At 42.5% G+C, this 20154-nt stretch overlaps 1 protein-coding gene across 4 annotated transcripts in view; it reads left to right on the forward strand.

Annotated features, from left to right (window-relative positions):
• The first annotated feature begins 13412 nt into the window (after nucleotides 1–13412).
• The window catches only part of RNASEH2B (ribonuclease H2 subunit B), a 45922-nt gene continuing 39180 nt past the window's right edge, over nucleotides 13413–20154 (forward strand). For all 4 annotated transcript variants that reach the window (XM_075741890.1, XM_075741892.1, XM_075741888.1 and 1 more), the window contains exon 1: nucleotides 13413–13572. In XM_075741890.1, coding sequence (XP_075598005.1) covers nucleotides 13509–13572 — 64 coding nt within the window. In that variant the 5' untranslated portion in view covers nucleotides 13413–13508. The remainder of the gene's footprint in view (nucleotides 13573–20154) is intronic.

A 20154-nucleotide genomic window follows, 5' to 3' on the forward strand; every position in this document is an offset into this window, starting at 1 on the left:
TCTTTTTATCTTCCTTTGCCAAAGGCCCTCTTGTTTCTTGTGTTTTTATTTCCAATTGTTTTTTCCTTCTTCTGTGTTATGTCCTTCAGGATTTCCACATTAAATCACTTCAAAGTAGAGCATAAAAGTATTTGTTTACAAAAAAAAAAGTTTTTAGTTTTTGTTTACCACTCTACTATTAAGTGCATTGAATGTGGAAATCCTGTGAGGCAGAACTAGGACATCCTTCTAAGGATTGATACTGTTCTAGATGTGTTCTCTAGAATTCACAAATTATACATTGCACAAATAAGCCCAGGAATGTTTTCCATATTACTTAGGTTTTCTTCTTTTTCAGAAACATTCAGCTAATGGTTTTAGTACTTTAGTATCTTTAGTACCTCAGTGGAAATACCTCTCTCTGTGTCCAAGATGGTTCCCCAAGCATTCTGCTGCTTAAGCAAAACTGACTGGGAAAGTTTTATTTCATCTCTGTGAAGAGAACTGTGACTGCAGATGGGTCTAGAGCCAGAGCATGGCAGACGGAAGGGAAGGGAAGGGAAGGGAAGGGAAGGGAAGGGAAGGGAAGGGAAGGGAAGGGAAGGGGAAGGGAAGGGAAGGGAAGGGAAGGGAAGGGAAGGGAAGGGAAGGGAAGGGAAGGGAAGGGAAGGGAAGGGAAGGGAAGGGAAGGGAAGGGAAGGGAAGGGAAGGGAAGGGAAGGGAAGGGAAGGGAAGGGAAGGGAAGGGAAGGGAAGGGAAGGGAAGGGAAGGGAAGGGAAGGGAAGGGAAGGGAAGGGAAGGGAAGGGAAGGGAAGGGAAGGGAAGGGAAGGGAAGGGAAGGGAAGGGAAGGGAAGGGAAGGGAAGGGAAGGGAAGGGCCTCACTGCGTGTGAACGGAAGAAGCCCAAGGAACTCAGCCGCTTGCCCTCTGAAGGGAGGTTGGTTATTGGTAGCAGGGAGAACTGGTCTTCGTTGTGCCAATGTCACTGCTCATAGAAGAGGATTCAGCACTGCGGACGCTGTCTCTGCGATAAAGCCAGCCTACGTGATTAGAGATTCATTTGCACTTTTCATGAACGCATATCCTGGCCAAATTGGCACTCAATTTTAAAAAAAAAAAAAGTGAGCATGGGTGGACAAACAGACAAACACTCTTTACTGTGAATTTCAGGGTCTTATAGTAAAGTCTTCAGCAAGAAAGAAGAAGAAAACTAGGTACACTCACTCCCAAACAGCTCATCACTTCTCTGTGCAACTGAGCTCAAAACGGGCTTCCTGTGAGACTTCATCCACTTCCCAGTCACATTTGCAGTTGAGCTAGCACAGCAGTGGAAGTGCTATCAGACTATCTGCTCATTCCAGCTTCACCTCAACATAGAGAGAAGGCACAAAAAAATTTCATAGTGTATTCTTTGTTTATCCAAATGTGAAAAAGATTTCAGCTTGAAATCAGTCAGATTTTTGGATCAGCCTGTTTCTTATTTTATTCAAACTGACTTATTTCAAGTTCTGTTACTGTCCTTTTGAACTAGCTGTTCTGCTCTCTTTGTGTAATGAGCTGTACACGTGCCAAAACAGTTGAGTGAAGTTAAATCATAAAAAAATGAATTTCTGCTGAACCTGAGTGTCAAGGAAAAATTAAAAACATATTTTGGAGAAAGGCTAAGGAATCACATCAGCAACCAGACTGGGTACATTCAGAAGACTCAGGAATATTAATAAACCTGAGTTCAGCTGGTAATGTATGGCTTTTCTACCGAAGTTTGTGTTTGAAAAGTTTTAGTCTTCTATTCAACTCACTTATGATGTACGTAGCAGAATCAGTTCCCTTACCCGAAATGAAATCTTGGACTGAACTCTTCTGTGTTTCTTGAATTAAATTGTTCCAGGTAGACACAAGTTTTGGACTGATATTCACATATTCATAAAAAGTTTTAATGGAACTGAATGAAAATTTATTGCATTCTTTGCAATATTTTTCAACATTATCTATAGCAATACTAAAGCAGATAAATCACTGTATTAAATACACATGTTCCCTAATTGCTATTACTTTTAGCCTGGTTTCCCATAATTCCTGTAATGGGGCAGTCTGTCTGTCCTCCTCTCCTGACGTCCATGGCCAGCTTCAATCAAATTAGAAAGAGTAAGGCTCAAACTGAAATCTTATCTTAGGTTCTTATCTTGAACAAACATTTCAGGGAACCGAAGAAGAAGCTCTCCTAGAGCAAAGTTTCCCTCTCTTGTCAGTGGAGACAGGTAAATGCCTTTGGATGTCTCTGAAGGCAGGCCTGTCTGTGAAATTCAGGTGCCTAGTCTCAGAAAGGCAGCGGTGATCTTCTGTTGCGTGTGGTAGAGGCAGAAACACTGAAAGAAGGCTGGCCTCCCTAGCTTTCTTGAATTTAAGCTCAAGCTAGGTCCCTCAGTTAGGCAGGTTTGATCCCATCTTAGGCATCTATAGATCATGTGAAGATCTTCTGGAGCATACAGGTCCTCAGACAATTTTCCCTCCACGCTGAGCTCAGCTATTGCGTGGTCCATCTGGCTGTGGCCAACCAGCACACCCACAGCTTCAGATAAGCTGCAGCATATGATGCATCTCAGCTGGTTGAAATGGTGACGAGGACCTGGGCAGGGGATCTGGGGTTATGAAGGGGGAGGCTGAAGAACAAAGAGAGAAATCCAGAAGAAACAATTTGTTCCTTTTAGAATTTGTTTGCATTCATTAGTTCTGCTGCTCACAAAACAAGTTATTCAAGTATGTCAATTGCTTTTGTTTACTGTTGTAAATGCCAAACGCATTCCAAATTCAGCTGCTGGAGTAATGGGTAAGCCTGTCCTTATCGTACCAATTGCTTTTCCAGGACATCAAATGCAAATCCTGTGTTGTAGGAATATATCTTTTGTGGGAGGATTTGCTGATATTGCAGTCCAAATGCCTAACTATTACAGGAACAACCATTGCACTGCCTGTTGCTTACATTTTTAATCTTTCTTTGGCCTCTGGCCACTTTCTAAATAAATGAAACATGCCTGTATTGTTCCGTCCAGCAGACAAATGATAAAAAGACTGCTTCAGACTATAGGCAAGTCAAGTCTTCAGCCAATCACTTCTAAAGATATGGAACAAGCACAGCAGTCTTTAAGTTTAATACTACCCTTTCACATTTTAAATCAATTTACAATCTTTCTTTGTAATCAGTTTGGTTACTTCCCAAATCCAGTAGAGGCGATGTTTTATTGCCAATTCTTCATTTCTGGTATGATGTTCTGGATAAGGGTTATGTCAAAGACAACACTTCTTGTTCTGTGCAGAATCTTTGATATAGCATCTCACACAGGCCCTTTGTTTCAGTAAAGCTAAGGATGGTACATATACCTTAACAAGTCATTTTTCTAATGATCTGCTTTGAAGGTCACAAAATACTGTTAATGATGTTCCAGATAACAAGGACCCTTTGCCTTCTAGAATTCCCCTAGAGAATATACTTGGCTGAAATCAATTTTTATGTATATTAACAATATAATCTCTTTGCAGTGTTCACAAAATAATAGACTTACTTGCATTAGTGAAGACACAACACTTCATAAGCCAATATGTAATTCTACTGAGAATTCTGATTTTCAGCCTGATTTAAAAGTAACCTTAGAATATAGCTAGTTTCAACATGATTAACACATGCAGCAAGCTAAGAATTCACCAAATACCTAATTACTAGTACGATCCATTTTGCACATGAATTCAGGAGATTTAAAAGATAAATGAAAAACTATTGTGAATTGAAAAGTTTTATACAGTATGGGAACTGAAACCCTTAGCTCAGAAGCAATTGAAAATCTTAAATTCTTAGGTATAAAACCCCCCCAAACCTTAGGTATAACTACATATTTCTACAGAAAAGATCCCTTTTTCCACCTCAGAATTTTGTATTGTCAGAAAAAGAAAACCATGGTCATTTGTTGAGGATTCCTGCATGTCTGGCTGTCTATTTGGAGCAATGGCAATAGCTTCACCTGGGCTATCAGTTCTGGTCAAATGGCTGCCGTGCATGCACCAGTACCTGCACTCACCTGCAGTTGTTATACAGTCTATTTGCACACAGTACAGATGCAGATGTACAGCATGTTTTCTGCATGTGCAATAAGCCCTATACTTCCAAAAATGTCAGGCTCACAGTGCCATCTCGTGAACCGGCCATCTCTACGCAACCGTCACCCACAACTCCTAGAAACAGATAAACCTTGTAAGAGTTATTTAACTATTGACCTCTTGTGCCTACTTGAAGTAGACCTATTTGGCAAAAATTTCTGGCTGGCCGCATTGTGAGTCATACTGAAGCATGGCTGTGTCTACACTAGTAAATCAGGCCTGGGTGCCTTCCATGACCCTGGGGGAAGAAGCATGATGCTGACACTGTACTCCTTCCCCAAAACAGGGTGGCCCTGTTCATGCTGCTTACTGGGAACAGTCATGTTGTCCCTTACATTGTGCTGGGGCAGTGTCTGGGAACTTACTAGTTGGCACAGGACTATGCCAGGAGTTGCTACCAGTTAGACAATGCAGATGATAGATAGATAGTTTCTGGGCAGTGTTTGAGGCCATGCTCTAACCCTGTTTATTTTACTTCTGATGTCACCCACAGTTAGAGTAAAGAAGCCACAACCAGGACTTACGGAAGAGGCAGGTGAAACAGTCTGTGTCCTGGGGGACTGGGCCACTCTAACAGTGGAAATACTGAATCCTGGCCTCAGAATTGCATGGAACCAAATGAGGAACCAATAACTTGTTTTAAATACATTTATTTGTCTGTGAGGGCAGTGTTTGTGTTCTGCTTTACATTAGGCTCATTGCATTTAAAACTCAGGTGTCCCAAAATGTTATAGACCTGGTTGTTCTTTCTAAATGCTCTCATACAAATGCCCTCTGCTTACCGATCACCCTGCTTCCACCTATAGCCAATGTTCAGCTCTCCCACAACCACTACGCAGCCCACATTTCTTGCCCTGTGGAGGTATTTTTTTGCATAACCACAGACAGGATACAAGTAGAGAGTAGGCAGATCACCCCTGTCAATATATTTGGCTTTTAGAATAACAACAACAGAACAAGAGTTCCAAATTCACCAGTGAAGCCTGGTTTCTAATGAATTTGTGTCCCGTAGCTGATGGAACTTCTCTCTGAATTGTGACATGAGCTCAAGTTCTTATTAGACATGAGATAGCCCATGCAGATGTTAGCCATTTAGTGAATGGTATCATTCATAGATGGGAAGCCTTCAGAAATATTCACACCTAGTTTGACATGAAAGTATTCTTAGAAGAGACAAATCTCAGCTATGACGTTGCTACTCCATTGCCTTGTGGGGCCTGAACATCAAAATACTCATGGCTAAGGCATTTATAAATTGTGTTTCTTCATCTTATAATCCTCTTCTCCCCTAGAAATGTCACCAATGCCATCTAAGACACCTTAAGATACCTGACACATGCGTATGGAGCTAGAGGATATGACAAAAGACCTACAGGAGACCAGTACCCCACTGGACCAGAAGTGGGTGGCCAGCTGTTCCCTCACTGCAACTAAATCAAGCCTGCAATCAATAAGTGCCATGGATTTCAGAGAGCTGTCGGGCTGTCCAGGGGTGGGCATCTGTTTTAGGAGAAGCTGAATGTCAGCTGAAGGGTGTTTCTCTCCTCAATGTGGCAGTGCGTTCTCAGAAAATATGAACCTGTATCACAGGTAGCTGAAGTCAGTGACTACTTACTGAGAGAGGGCTCAGACTTGCATACATCCACACCACATGCTTCCCTAAGCCCTGCTTCCTTAGGAGACTGGGCTATAAACACCACTCAGAGCTTCCATAATTATTTTTCTGTTGCTGTTAGTTCCCTATCCCATTCTATCCATGGTAGAGGACAGAGACCTACATGATCTAGAGAAGGACTGTTATGCCAGGCCCAGTGACAGAAATTCAGTGGGTCTACTGCAGGACTAGGTCTGGGTTTGAAGCACATGCTTGAACGTCTTTGGCGACAATTGTGCTTGGCAGATTGGCACATGGTGTTTGCTAGAAAAGAAACTGAGCCTGTATGGAAGGATCTGTCTGAGGACAGCACTATATATTTCTTTGAAATCCCACCTGGAGGGTTTCCTGCAAAAGGATAAGTCTGTTGGTTTACACTTGTATGACCAGAAGCAGAAGTTAACTATTTATGTTTCATACTTATCCATGATGGACCTCTGTAATGCTTTCTGAATATGGAATGCTGTCTTAGTTATTGCTGGATATTAGAATTATGAATGTGTTGCTTTAGTAACAAGATTGCTGTTAGTAAAAAGCAGGGAGGGGAAAAAATGGCAGAAATTAAACCATTAAACACACAGAGGTTGTTCAGAGAGAATTCCTCAAAGGGGAAAAATGGGAACACAGAAGTTCAAAGGGAATCATAGCTTTTTAAAGACGGATGAGGAGAAGAAGAAGAGGCATTTTCTGGACTATACAGATAGCATTCTAGGATAAATAGTACTGATTTGTCTGAGAAATCTAGGCTTCTATTCCGCAACATCAAAGGAACGAAGCCTCGGGTCCAATAGACTGGCACACAGACTTCTAAAACATTTCAGTGCACACAAACACACACAGACAGACATATCCACATCCATATTTTATATGAAAAGTATCTACTATATATATTTTAAATGGTTGTGTCTGTGCACACAGATATATATGTACACACACATATATGTATGTATGTATCCATGTGTATGAAGTGTGGTAGTAAGGTATTGTTACAGATACTACATTTCTAACCATTGATACCTTGGAAGGAAAGAGCAGCATTAAGACTGCTAAAGTACTATTGGCTTATAATAATGATAATAATACCATCACATGGCATTTAAGAGGTTCACTGTAACATTCAGACTCAAGTATTGTCGTCTTTCTTACCAGACTGAATATTTCATTTGCCTAGTTTTTTTTCATGCTCTGCTTTTCAAGTCAACACTTGTTTTCTGAGACTCTTCTGATGGGGCTGAGAAATCCCTTGAGATCCACAGTACAGGAAGGCAGCGTTAATACGGCCACTATAATGCTTCTGATGCAACAGCTTTTAATCTGAAAATGTTCAGAAAAGTCTCCATATTTTGCGGCTTTTAAAAAATACGTTAGTGTCTTTTTTTTCTCTTTTTTTTTTTTTTTTTTTTCCCCCCCAGTGTCTGAGTCATAATCTGGAGGATATTTTGCAGTAACTTACTGCTGTGGGTGAATGTATCATGCACATTAAACAAGTGTTGCTACTGTTCACTTTAAGCCAGCTCACAATCTGTATACTCATTCAACTTTTTCTCCAAACAGCATACATCATTCTGAGCAGCTTCTATAAACAGACCAAGTTCTGCTTGCTATAGCAACACACCTCCAATAAGTGAATTTTCTAGTTGATTAAACAGAGGAAAAAAAATCTTTCTTAGGTGCTCCAAAAGAAAATTGGGAGATCCAGCATACTTGGGTCAACAAATATCTGTTTGTGCTAACCCCGCAATAAGGTTCTCATCCATCTTTAGGGAGGGTGTGATGGATGCACAAAAGACGGGGAAAAATAGTAAGAGATACTGATAACAACTGTATGTAAAATGGGGCCTGTCCTGATACAGAAAAAGATGATGGAGAAAGGTTCTTACCTGCCGATCTGAGGTATTTGCAGTTTGGATATCTACCTCTAGATAGATGGGCAAACTCTGAGATAAAGTTATAAGGCAGGTCAGATGAATGCTATGCAGTTTCTCTCCATTAACTATAAAAAGACACTAAATAATCAGCTTGAAGCTATTCACAGGATAAAATTAGGCAATATGAATCCCATGGTTTCTGTGGGTGTGCGTGTATTTCCCCATCTAATTCTCATTTCTTTCCTTTTCTCTCTCTTAATCCTATTTGACCTGACATGCAGTCAGACTTTGGAACCCAGTAGGTTATTTCTGTTCAGGCAAAAATTGATAATTGTTACCTATAAATGTGACACAACCTTGTTTATTGCAAAGAACAAAGCGATTTCTGCTCAGAGCTGGTTAGAATATTTTTCATGATTGTTCGAATGGTTTTAAATGAATACTGTTATTTTCCTTGAAATGGACTCTTTTCAGTAAGAGAAGTACCTGCTTAGATGAATACTAGCATGAAAAACTATTTTAAATAATTATTTTTCAGCTTGAAAAATTGACTCAGAATTTCAGTTAGAAATTCAAACATGGTTTTGAGAGTTGTTTTATAGATTCGTAATGCCTGCATGTGTTGTTTCTGGTCAATGCCATCTCTACGTTAGGCCTCCATATGTTCTTTTGAATCACAGCAAAATCTTCTGAGGTCACTAGGATTTAAATATAGGGATTAACCAGCTCTTAAGTATTTTTCACAGAATCACAGAACAGTAGGAGTTGGAAGGGACCTCTGGAGATCATGTAGTCCAATGCCCCTGCTAAAGCAGGATCACCTACAGCAGGTTGCACGGGATGGCGTCCAGGCGGGTTTTGAATATCTCCAGAGAAGGAGACTCCACAACCTCTCTGGGCAGCCTGTCCCAGTGCTCTGTCACCCTCAGAGTGAAGAAGTTTTTCCTCATGTTCAGATGGAACTTCCTGTGTTACCGTTTGTGCCCATTGCCCCTTGTCCTGTCACTGGGCACCACTGAGAAGAGTCTGGCCCCATCCTCTTGACACCTGCCTTTTAGATATTTATAAGTGTTGATGAGATCCCCTCTCAGTCTTCTCTTCTCCAGGCTAAACAGACCCAGCTCTCTCCGCCTTTCCTCATACAAGAGATGCTCCAGTCTCCTCATCATCCTTTTAGCCCTCCACTGGACTCTCTCCAGTAGTTCTTTGTCTTTCTTGAACTGGGGAGCCAAGAACTTGACACAGTGCTCCAGATGTGGCCTCACCAGGGCAGAGTAGGGAGGGAGGATAACCTCCCTTGACCTGCTGGCCATGGTCTTCTTAATGCACCCCAGGATACCGTTGGCCTTCTTGGCCACGAAGGGCACACTGCTGGCTCATGGAGAGCTTGTTGTCCACCAGGACTCCAAGGTCCTTCTCCACAGAGCTGCTTCCCAGCAGGTCAATCACTGACCTGTACTGGTGCTTGGGGTTATTCCTCCCGAGGTGCAGGACCCTACACTTGCCCTTGTTGAATTTCATTTCGTTCCTCTCCACCCAACTCTCTAGCCTGTCAAGATCTCACTGAATGGCAGCCTTCTGCTATATTGGCCATTCCTACCAGTTTTATACTGTCTGCAAACTTGCTGTCCCCTCGTCCAGGTCACTGATGAATATGTTGAATAAGACCGGACCCAGTACTGACCCTTGGGGCACACCACTAGCTACAGGCCTCCAACTAGACTCTGCACCACTTACCACAACCCTCTGGGCTCTGCCATTCAGCCAGTTCTCAACCCACCTCACTGTCCACTCATCCAACCTGCACTTCCTAAGCTTGCTTATGAATTAATTTTTGAATAAAAAAACCCCTGAGATTGGGAAATGGTTTTGTGAGGCAAGCACACCTATTCTGGAGGACAAGACTGCACACTTGCACCTGTTCCCTCCTACGTGCCAGTGTGTGTGTGTTTCATGTGACCAAAATGGCAATTTTCCCCACCACAGAATGAGATTATGCCAAAGCACATATGGCAAGATGAGCCCATGGCATGAACTGGTGGATGTCGCATTTCAGTCAAATCAGGGAGTATTTTTGGTCACATGATGAGGAAGCACCATGAGTTGCTTTGGTCAGAGCACAGATACTTCATCACTAGTTTATGTTCTGTTAAAGTATGCTAAGAATATACCATTTGTCATTTAAAAGAGCTTATTTTAATGTATAATGAAGTGTGATTCATGTTTCCCTATACAGTTTTATTGGGCTTTTCAGTTTTCACATTTAGCTGTTGTTTTTCTTTTTTTGTGTGGATCCACCAATAGTTGTGAGGAGAAAGGGGTGTGATTCTTGTGTAATAGGAAGAAAAATAAGGGGGAAAAAAAGACAATAAAATATTTTCTATTTGTTTCAATGCCACACATGTTTTGAACAAAACCAAACAAAACAATAAATTGACCTGTGATGAAAAGAATAGTATTTCAAACCAGGTAACTTAAAATGAATCTTAATTACCCTGGTACATCAGCTAAAGTTACATGGGATGAAATGTAACATTTGCATACACACAGCTGACCCTTAAACGTGCAGATCAATGGATTTAAAGTTATGCATGTAAATGTTTGAACCACTGAAGCGTAAAATAGATAAACTTGGCCCATAAATATAATTTGTTTGTTGAAACAGTATAAAATGAAACATAATTGTAAGTGGAAACATTTTTGTCTTTCAAATGCCAGCCTTGACTTGACAATGAATCACAATGAATATTCCTTCTAAACATTGTTTTGCTTCTTGCTCTCAGCAAGATTTAAAAGTTGCTTTGCTTAATGCTGGCATAGCAGGGGGAGGTACGGGCAAATCCCACAGCTGAAGGTGGGCAAAAGTAGCGTTTGTTTGGCAGCAGAAAATAAGTCATTTTTGTTTGGCAAAAAAAGGTATGGTTGCATTTGCACAGACATTTGGATTATGAGAAGCAGCCCTAGCAGAAAAGAATGAATAGACAGCGTGCAGGTGAAGTCCAAATGCACATCAAATGGCTCTGAAATGTGTAAAATGACTGTCCTATGCCGTCCCATACTGCATGCGTTTAGGTCTCTGGACATGATGAGTCATACGGACCCAAATGAGAATACCCATGTGTGTAAAATTAAGATTTGAGTATTTACAATGATATCACCACAGCAGTTCAGGGCAGTCCAGTGTTTTAAAGTTCAGCATTTTCTTTCTGGGAGATATCACCAAGGTTTAAAAGTGTTGGCAAGCCCGGAGGGAAAGTGTTTAATTCTTAAGCAAATAAGATTTTAGTATAATCAGCTCCTGACAGAAATCCCTAATTAGTATATCTTTTGTTTATAATGATATAGTATATCCTCTGTTTATAAAGACAGATAATATGTCTCAAATGTGCATGAGTAACAACAGACACTTTTAAATATTTAATATATATAAATTACTGCATTATTTTTATTCCAAAATTGATGTAATTCTAGAGCCTTAACCAGGCTCATTTGAGAATTTCCGTTCGGGGCATTTTGAAGTCTCTGAGAAAAACATTTCTACCTGGAGGTTCCTGGAAAAGGACATTATAGATCCCAGGGCCAATATGCATCTAGAGATTGTGGGAGATGCTCACAGAACAAAAGAAACAAACAGCTGGAATGACCCATTCAGTTCAATTGATGTTAGGAGTGACCAGCATCTCTGAAAATTAGCTTGCTTACCAGGTGCCTAAATAAGGATGGATTGGTACTTTGACAAATGTGAGCTTATTAAGTCAGTTTTGTAAATACACAGCAATGCTTGCGGTAACATTTCCATCACACCCCACAGTCAGGGAGGAAATAGGATGTCTGGAACAACAGCGGGTTATGTCTTTAGACTTGACCTGACATACACGGCAGCTGGAGGCTTGCAAGGATGGATTCTCGGCTTTTCCAGAGCTTTGTTAAGCTCAGTGGTGTACAACAGCCTGTGACTCATCGTCATTTTCAGGACTGGAGGCCAAATCGACATTGTTATTTACGGAGAACCTTTCCTTGATATGGAAGGCTGTGTTTCAAACACAGCCACCAGCTTTGTTCTGCTCTTCCAGTGCTCTTGTATGGATTACAGTGGAACAGTCAGGTGACTCTCTCTTTGCTCACATAAGTACAGAGGAGGATTTTACAAGACCCATCAGTGAATGTTGCAATCCAAGCATATGCTACAGCAAATTGCAATCACTTTGAAAGCAAGTGATTTCAGCGGGGACTTCTTCAAAACACATTGTGCAGTGTGGTCTTTGGCACTTAGATTTTGCCCTATTTCAAGCAGGGAAAAAAAACAGGAAAATCAAAATAAAACAAATTTAGATGAATGTAATCTCAGAGTTATGAATGTATATGCTCAAACTTCAGGAAATTATTTTTTTCAGCCTTACATCAACTCAGCTGTTTTGCATATGTTGGCCTTGGTTAGTGCTGCTCTGTCTTGGGGCATAAATGTTAATATGTTTTTAATATTTGTTTCATATCTCTGAGATTTACAATTGATATGTATACTTTAATACTTTTGCTAACATATAATATTTGTCTCCTAAATCTCTGGGACAGTGGCCATCAACCCATTCCTGCATTGGTAAAGCTAAGTTTATGTATGTACGTACAAACATATGAAAATATGCATAAGTGTGGATCTTATTTTCTGACTATGGCTCCTCGGTGCAATCTGTAGGCATAGGACCTATTTAACAGGATCATTTTATACACCAGGGAGGATTGTGGCTCCGCCCAGGCCCAGCCTTGGAGGACTGAAGTTCCACAGAGTGGTGGAGGCTGGTACGCACCTCTGGAGAGGGCCTAGTCCAGCTCCTGCTCAGGGCTGGGCCAGCTACAGTGAGTGCTCAGGGCAACGTCTGGTCGGGTTTTTAACATCTCCACGGATGGAAACTCCACAGTCTTTCAAGGCAACCCGTTCCAGTGTTTGACCACTCAATTGGCACCACTGAGAAGAGCCTGGCTCCATCCTCTTGACACCCACCCCCACCCCCCCTCGCGGTATTTATTTACATGGATTAAGATTCCCCCTCGCTGAAGCCTTCCCTTGTCCGGGCTGAACAGCCCCAGCTTTTGGCCTTTCCTCACATCAGATGTCCAAATCCGTTAATTACCTCGGTGGCCCTGCACTTCTGCCTTTGGGTCCACTCATCACTCCTATTAGAAGCTGTACCCCCCTCAGGACAAAGCTTTCGGCAGGCGTTGGCGGCGATGGGGCAATGACAGACACTGTTCAGCTACGGCCGACCGAGCGTCTGTCACAGACCCCTGCAAAACGGTCACCTCCCAGGCTGCGATGGGACAGGGTTAAAAAGAAGCTTTTGCTTGCCTCAGGGTGTGAGGGGGAAGACGTGTATGGGAAAGCAGCACTACTGTCTGTCCGCTCCTGGACCGAGGCGGGGGGGGGGGAGAGGAGCTCCGACGAGCTCCGCGACCCCCTGCCTGCCCGCCTGCCGCTTCCCGCCCCACACGCCCAGCAGCCAGCAAACCACTGGCGGGGTGAGAGGAGAGGAGACGCTTTGCCGCTCTCCGTCCCGCCTGCAATGGCTTGTACCATCTCTCCACGTGGGAGGGGGGAGAGAGGGGAAACGGCAGCGCAGCCCCATTCATCTCAGTGCCCTGCTGCCGCCTGCCCACCTCTCCCGCCCGCGGGGTGGCACCGTCCTACCGCCACGCGCGGGGCTGCGAGGCGCGCGGTCGCCGGGTGGGCAGTAGCGCGCGGCGCTTCTTTCCGTCTCTCTCCCCCCTCCTTCTCCCGCTGTGCGGCCCCGCCCCGGCCGCCATGTTGCGGCGGCGGCGGGAGAGGCGGCGGGAGCGCAGCTGGCGGCCGGGCCGTACGGAGCATGCACGGCGCGAAGCGGCGTCCTGAGGACGCGCACCCTGGCCAGTGGGTGCTCATTGCACCAGGTAACCCGGCGGGAGCTCCGAGGTGGGACAGGCTCTGCCGCAGCGCCGATCTCTCATTCCCCACCGCACCCCGCTGACTGGCCCTGGCGGTGCTTGCCCGCATCGCGGCGTGGCTGGGCCGTCGCTCGGACAGGAGACGGGTGCTTTTCTCCGAGGAATGGGGCAGGTCTCTGGGCTGCTGTGTGCAGCCAGCCCCAGTCCTGGTTTGGTAAGGACGTTTTGAGACACAGCCTTTACACAAGGCCGTACAGAGTACCCCCCTTCTCCTCTCCAGGGACCGTGTTTCCCTCACTGCATCTGTGCTTTTTATTTTTGTATGTCATTAAGGTTTTCCAAAGGTCAGCTCACCTCTGGGTTGCGAACAGCGTTGTGAGCCCTGGGGAGAGGAGCTGTAGAAGAGAGGTCTTGTCACCGAGGTCCCTGATGGAGCCTGCTGCTGGCAGCCCACCTTTCCTCTGTCCCCTTAGCCCATTCCTGCATTTTTTGAAGAAAACAGTTTAGTGCCCTAAGCCTCAGCTTTAAAACAAACTCCTTGGAAAGCGTTAAGTTCTAAGCCAGAGTGAGATCTCCTCAGCTCTTCCTCTCTAGGCTAAAGAAGCAGACCTTCACATGGCAGCTCTGCAGATGCAATGTTCACAAGGCCTTAAACACCGTGTAGGCTTAGTTTCTCGCACTTAGCACTGAATAAATGGGAAGATGCCTTTGCTCCTTTACATTTATTTCTGCCTAGTATCAGGTTTTAAAATTTTACATTCACAGATCACAGAAGGTTTTTGTGTTAAAGAGCGTGAGTGAAACAGGATGTGCTCAAACTAAGATGCTAAGAGGAAGGAGGCATTTCATAAGTGCTTTTTTTTTTAGTTTGCTTTTCTAAGGAAATGAAACTTCCACAATTATCTGTGGGTTAGCTTTGTACTGTGCCTATTTCTTACCCCACCCAAAACTTCTGAGGGTTAATTTCAACCAAAGCTGATAAAAAGGAGGAGCTCTTTGGAGTAATTTTATGAGCTTTGCGAGAATGACAGCATTGATGTGCGAAATGCTATAAATGGCAGCACTGAAGGGAAGGTATAGGAAGAGCTTAGTTCAGCAAAGGTTGAAAACAAGGCAGAAGCTCAGTGTTGGGACATGCATCTGTAAGAAACCAAGCTTCTCTAGTTACATGAGAAACAGAACCAATTGTTATAATTTCACTGATTCCTCTCTTCCTCTGGTTTTAACTTTTCAGTTCCACCCTTTGGTATCTAACGTGCTTGATGCCTAAGAAGGTAATTTGTAAGTGAGGAATTCCTTTTTTTTAATATTGACTCTCTGCAGGCTAGGATTTAAAGCTGAATCTTGTATCAGATGACTGGCTATGCCAACAGATGTCCATACTGTGCAAATATTTACAAATATGCTTAACTTATGCATGAGTAGTCAGTTCTGTGCAGTAAGTTAAATTCTTCAGTAAGTGTTTGCAGGATTGGAGCCAGAGCTTGTAACTTTCATGAAGCCAGACAGTTTGTATTACCAATTATGCCAGCACAGCTCAGAAAATTTATATAGTACTCCAGACCTGTAAGAAAGTTTATTAAGCCTTAGTAGAACCTCAAAGCACATAGTGATTTTTTAAAAAAGTCTGTGGTTGATAATCTCAGAACTCCATGGCTGATGAGACTTGCCAATCATATGAACAGGAGTGCTGAAATGAAATAGATTTAATGATTTTTAGTTTGGTTTTAACTTTTTTTTTTCAGAAAAGTTTTTAAAGTTAATGTCTATCACTTTTCAAAGTTTTTCATTTCTTACCTGCTTTGTTGAATGGGGCTAGGAAGTTCTTCATCGACCATTTAGCAGAATTTGTAGTAGGAAGACCTGATTACTTTTAGGAATGAAGGTGGATGTAGTTGGATTTATAACAAAAAATGCTTTTTCTTTGACTACGTTAAATTTTATTCATAGGGCAAACCACATCTTCATAATACTTGGCATTATGCTACATATATGCATAAAAACAACTGGTGTAAATAATTGCAGGATCTGGTTCTGGATGTGAGTTTAGTACCATTGGTTAACAAGTCTACCAACAACTTCCAGGTGTAAATAGCCTATTCATCTTTTTGTATCTGTGGCCATTATCCTGTGCTTAGTGGGAGGAAGCAGCAAGGTATATTTTAGTGCTATGCAAGAAGGTCTAAAACTTTTCTTGTAATAAGGGTACTTTCTGAGGTCCTGGTTTCAAGTGCTTATGTTAGTTTGAACTACTTACCTGGGTAGTCTGCCTCCTAGAACAGCTTGTAAGGTTAATAATGTATACCATTCTACACTACCTACTAGCATCTCCACTTGGATATATGTCATTCATCTTGCTTTGATTGTGACATCTTAAAAATTCCTGTATGGATGGAGATGGTGACTAGTTCTGCAAAGAAGCTAGATATCTCAGTTTAAAAACGAATAAGGTCTGTCAGAAGTATAGAAGTAAAAGAATGAGAACTGATACTTGCTTTCTTAAGTATCAGTATTTTTCAATCATTCAGAATGTTAGAGGTTCAACTGTAGCTTCCTAGAGTAAGGCAAAGATATGGCTGGAGTTCTGAAGGAGCATGTTTTGCTCTGATTCCTTAGTTGTTACGTTGTTCTGAGAATGTTTCATTTTGCACAATTCTCTGACTGTGATTTTGCTGCTTATGTGACATGTAGAAACACTTGACTGTCTAAAAAGCACATGTAAGAGGAAGGTGAGATTTTTTCTTATTTGGACTTCAGCAACTGACAACATCAGGTCAATATCTGGAACACAGCAGCTAAAAAGCAGGCAGATTTAATTTTCTAATTGCAATAGAAAGTGAGCAGAGTATGCTTGTTTGCTTTAGTATTGAAGGTTATAAAATTATTACTAATTTCCTTGCTTCAGTACACATTTATACACTTATATTGCATAGACTAAATTGCTGCTCTGCAGTTCAGAGCATGTTTCGTGACTGAGGAGATAAATTTCAATTTTGTTTCTGATTTCTTAGCTTTTATATTGATTTCAGTGTTCTGGAAACAGCTCAGAAACAAGGAATCTTCTCTGTCAGGTAGAACTGCGCATGTTCTTTGTTGAAGTCATGATTATGGCTAGAGGAGTAATGAAGTTTGAGTGGTTGTTTTACCAATGAGGTATGTGGTTAACTCTGTATTTCCAGTACTGTAAAACTTTGATCGTTAGTGTCCATCTCATGCCTATACATCATAGGACAGAGTTACAAACCACACAGCTCAGCGGGTAGTTTTCATGGATTGTGGAGGTGGGTGAAGGTGGGAAGGGGCAGCAGAGCTGCCTGAGCTGAGAAGCAGAGTTGATGTTCAGTCAGCAGGCCAGTCACCCTGTGCTTCATTTCAATCAGTCTTTCCTATGTCAGTCTTTCCTTGGTCACTGTTTTTAGCAGCAACCTGATGACAGTCTTTGCTCTCACCAGCCCCTTGCCACACCAAGACACTCAGGCTGTTTGGCATGGGAGAGTCACACAAGGGAAATCCAAGTAGGAGGGGGAAAGGAGAGGCTCAGACAGTCTGTATTGGGTCTGGCTGAGATGGAGTTAATTCTCCCCACAGCAGCCCTCATGGTGCTGTGCTGTGTATTGGTAGCTAGCAAACTGTTGATAACACACCAGTGTTTTGGCTACTACTGAGCAGTGCCAGCACACATCAAGGCTGTCTTTCCAACATTTCTTTTTCCCCAGCAGCAGGCTGGGGGTGGGCAAGATCTTGGGAGGGGACACAGCTAGGACAGCTGACCCAAACTGACCAAAGGGATGTTCCATACCATATGACATCTGCTCAGCAATAAGAAACTGAGAATAGGGGGAGGAACAGGGTGGGGGCATTCATTGGTTTTTTTTACAATGTTTGTCTTCTGGAGTAAGGGGCGTGGATACTGAAGCCCTACTTCCCAGGAAGTGGCCGGACATTGCCTGCTGATGGGAAGTAGAGAATAATCTTTGCTTTTTGCTTTGCTTCCGCGTGTGGCTTTTTGCTTTAGCTACATTAAACTGCCTTTATCTCGACCCACGAGTTTGGGGTTGTTTTTTCCATCTTCCTTTCTCCCTCCCTGCCTTACTGAAGAGTGGAGTGATAGAGCGGCTCTGGTGGGCACCTGGCCCCCAGCCAGGGTCAACCCACCACACAGTCATATCTGGGCTGGCTGGTAAGCAACTTCTAGGTGTGGTAGCAAATTTACCTTTAGAAATGGTAGCCTGCCCTTGTCCTGGCAAGACCTCTTGTTATGGTGTTTCTGCTGATACTTATTTTCATCCATGGAGGCAGGATGATTTGATATGCCAATATAATCATCTTTTTGTTTTGCTTTTATAAGCATAATTATTCCTATGTTAGGGATTGAAGCACCAAGGGCAGGACAAAGGGGAAGCCAGAAGTCAGGGGGAGAGGAGTTAGGAAGTGTTGGTCTGGAGGAGAAGATAGGATGAGGAGGGGGTGGTGACCATGTTAATCACTCCTGAAAGGCTGGAAGCCACTAGTATACATTGTGCAGCCTACATTTAGAGGAGGGTTGAGAAATAGATGTGAATAGTCAAGAGACAACACAATGAACAAACAAGAAGAGGGTAGATGAAGGGATAGTTGTATGGAAGGAGGTGATGAGGACAGAAAACTTGGGCATGTGAGTAGGGGTTGAGCCATGCATGCTGGGCTTTAAATAGAGTCGACTCTTTGGGCAGTTTCTCCAGTTGCAGATTAACTATGCTGTGGATATACAGGCACCAGATTTGGCCTAGAGCAGACTCAGCTCAGCACTAACAGTTTATTAGTTCAAGTGCTGTGCCATGTTAACACATCTCTGCTATTTCCAGGACCAGTTTTGCAGTGCAGCTGCTTTCAGACAGTGTCTGAACTAATAAGTCCTGATGGACCCAAGCTGGCTTTGTGCAGACCCACTTGGGTGTTTCTGTGCTGTGCTCCACGTTCCAGGGGATTTTATTAGCTTGGCTGGAAATCTGGATCTGAACTTGCTTTGTGCAGGATAGTTGACGTCGATGGTTAAGAAGACCTCCCGAATATGGAGTTCTGGAGAAATCATGGTACGGAGACACCAAAGTGCTAATAAGTCCTGAAGGACTCACATGGACTTCATTGGTGGGTGGCTGAGTTTCCAGATTGTGTTTTTCTGCATTTCTCTTAGTAGTTGGATAACCAGGGATGTTATATTATCTATGTATCTGAGCCCCCCTTTACCCTCGAGAATGTAGAGCTTCCTATACAGGCTTCCTGTCGTATTGGTCTAGCTACTGAACAGGTACAAGGGAAAAAAGTAACGCATGAGGATTAAAACCTGGCCATCTCACAGCTAGAAAGTTGCTAATGATCTGCTTTAGTAAAGGAGATTCTGCCCGTGTTTTCTGAGTATTCATGTACTTTTTTTTTAAATCCTCCTACCTGAACCAATGAGTTATCTTTTTCTGTGCATATAGGAAACTTCTACTTTCTTTGTGAGTTGGGCCCATGGAACTACCATTTTTAATGTTCTCTCTGAAAAAATTGTCTAGACAGAGAAATTATACACCCCACCTAGTTGTAGGGTTCTAAGGCCGGTGCTCTGAAAAACCCTCAAATACTGCTCTAAAGTCACTGTGCGTGACATAGATCTGATCTAGGCTCTGTATAACAAACATTTTTATGTAATGGCTTCAAACTGGTCTTACTAATAGCAACCAAAATCACACTAGCTGCTTAACAGGATGAGTGTGGAGGGCAGTGCCTTTTCAGTACACTTTCTCAGGGACAGGTGTTATGTCAGAACTGGAACTATTTATATCCTTCACTGATTTTAGCAAAGAGGTCAGGAATTTAAGGCAGTTTAAGTCTGGTGTTCCACTCTACACCTAAAGTTAAGACTGCTGTATTTAATTTGTTCTGTCCTTGTCTGTATTTGGAAAAAAAAATAGGGGTTAGCTGCAAGCTGAAAATTATTTTCAACCTTTATTTTTCTGAACTAGGCAAGTTTAGTTGACTACATTTTTTCAGTCTGCTGTTTTCTTAAACAGTAAATTGATTAGCTTTTTTATTGTTTTATAGGAACTGCCATATGAATAGCACTGGAAGGATTGCAAGGGAGGAGGGAAATTTAACAATCCTATTATTTTTAGGAATTACTTATTTAAAAATAAAAGGAGCAGTTTCACATTAGACTTGGCAAGTTGTTTGAACAAATCTCAAATATGCCAAAAGTCAGATGGAAGCAGAAATAAATGGACTGCAATGCCAAACCATGGGGCATCAGCACACATTAAATTAATCCTTTACTCTTTCAAATGAGACTAAGGAACTTTTGTCTCCATGCAACAACAGAAAAAGCATTTGACTTGAAAATTTGGGGTCATATTGAGAGAAGATGTCATAGCAAAGGAAGCAAAAGAAGCTGTGGAATACTTAATGCATAAAAGTAGTTTGCTTTAAAACCTGAAGTAGGCAGGTTTTGTATTATTTTTTTTTCCGTTCTCGCACCTTGCACTTAACACTTTGATACATGGTTTTATTTAGCATTTAAAAAAACAGTTCAATTTATCTGCTACAAAATAGACCACACTGCTGGGCTGT

This window comes from Balearica regulorum, chromosome 1 (assembly GCF_011004875.1).
Source record: "Balearica regulorum gibbericeps isolate bBalReg1 chromosome 1, bBalReg1.pri, whole genome shotgun sequence".
Lineage (NCBI taxonomy): Eukaryota > Metazoa > Chordata > Aves > Gruiformes > Gruidae > Balearica > Balearica regulorum.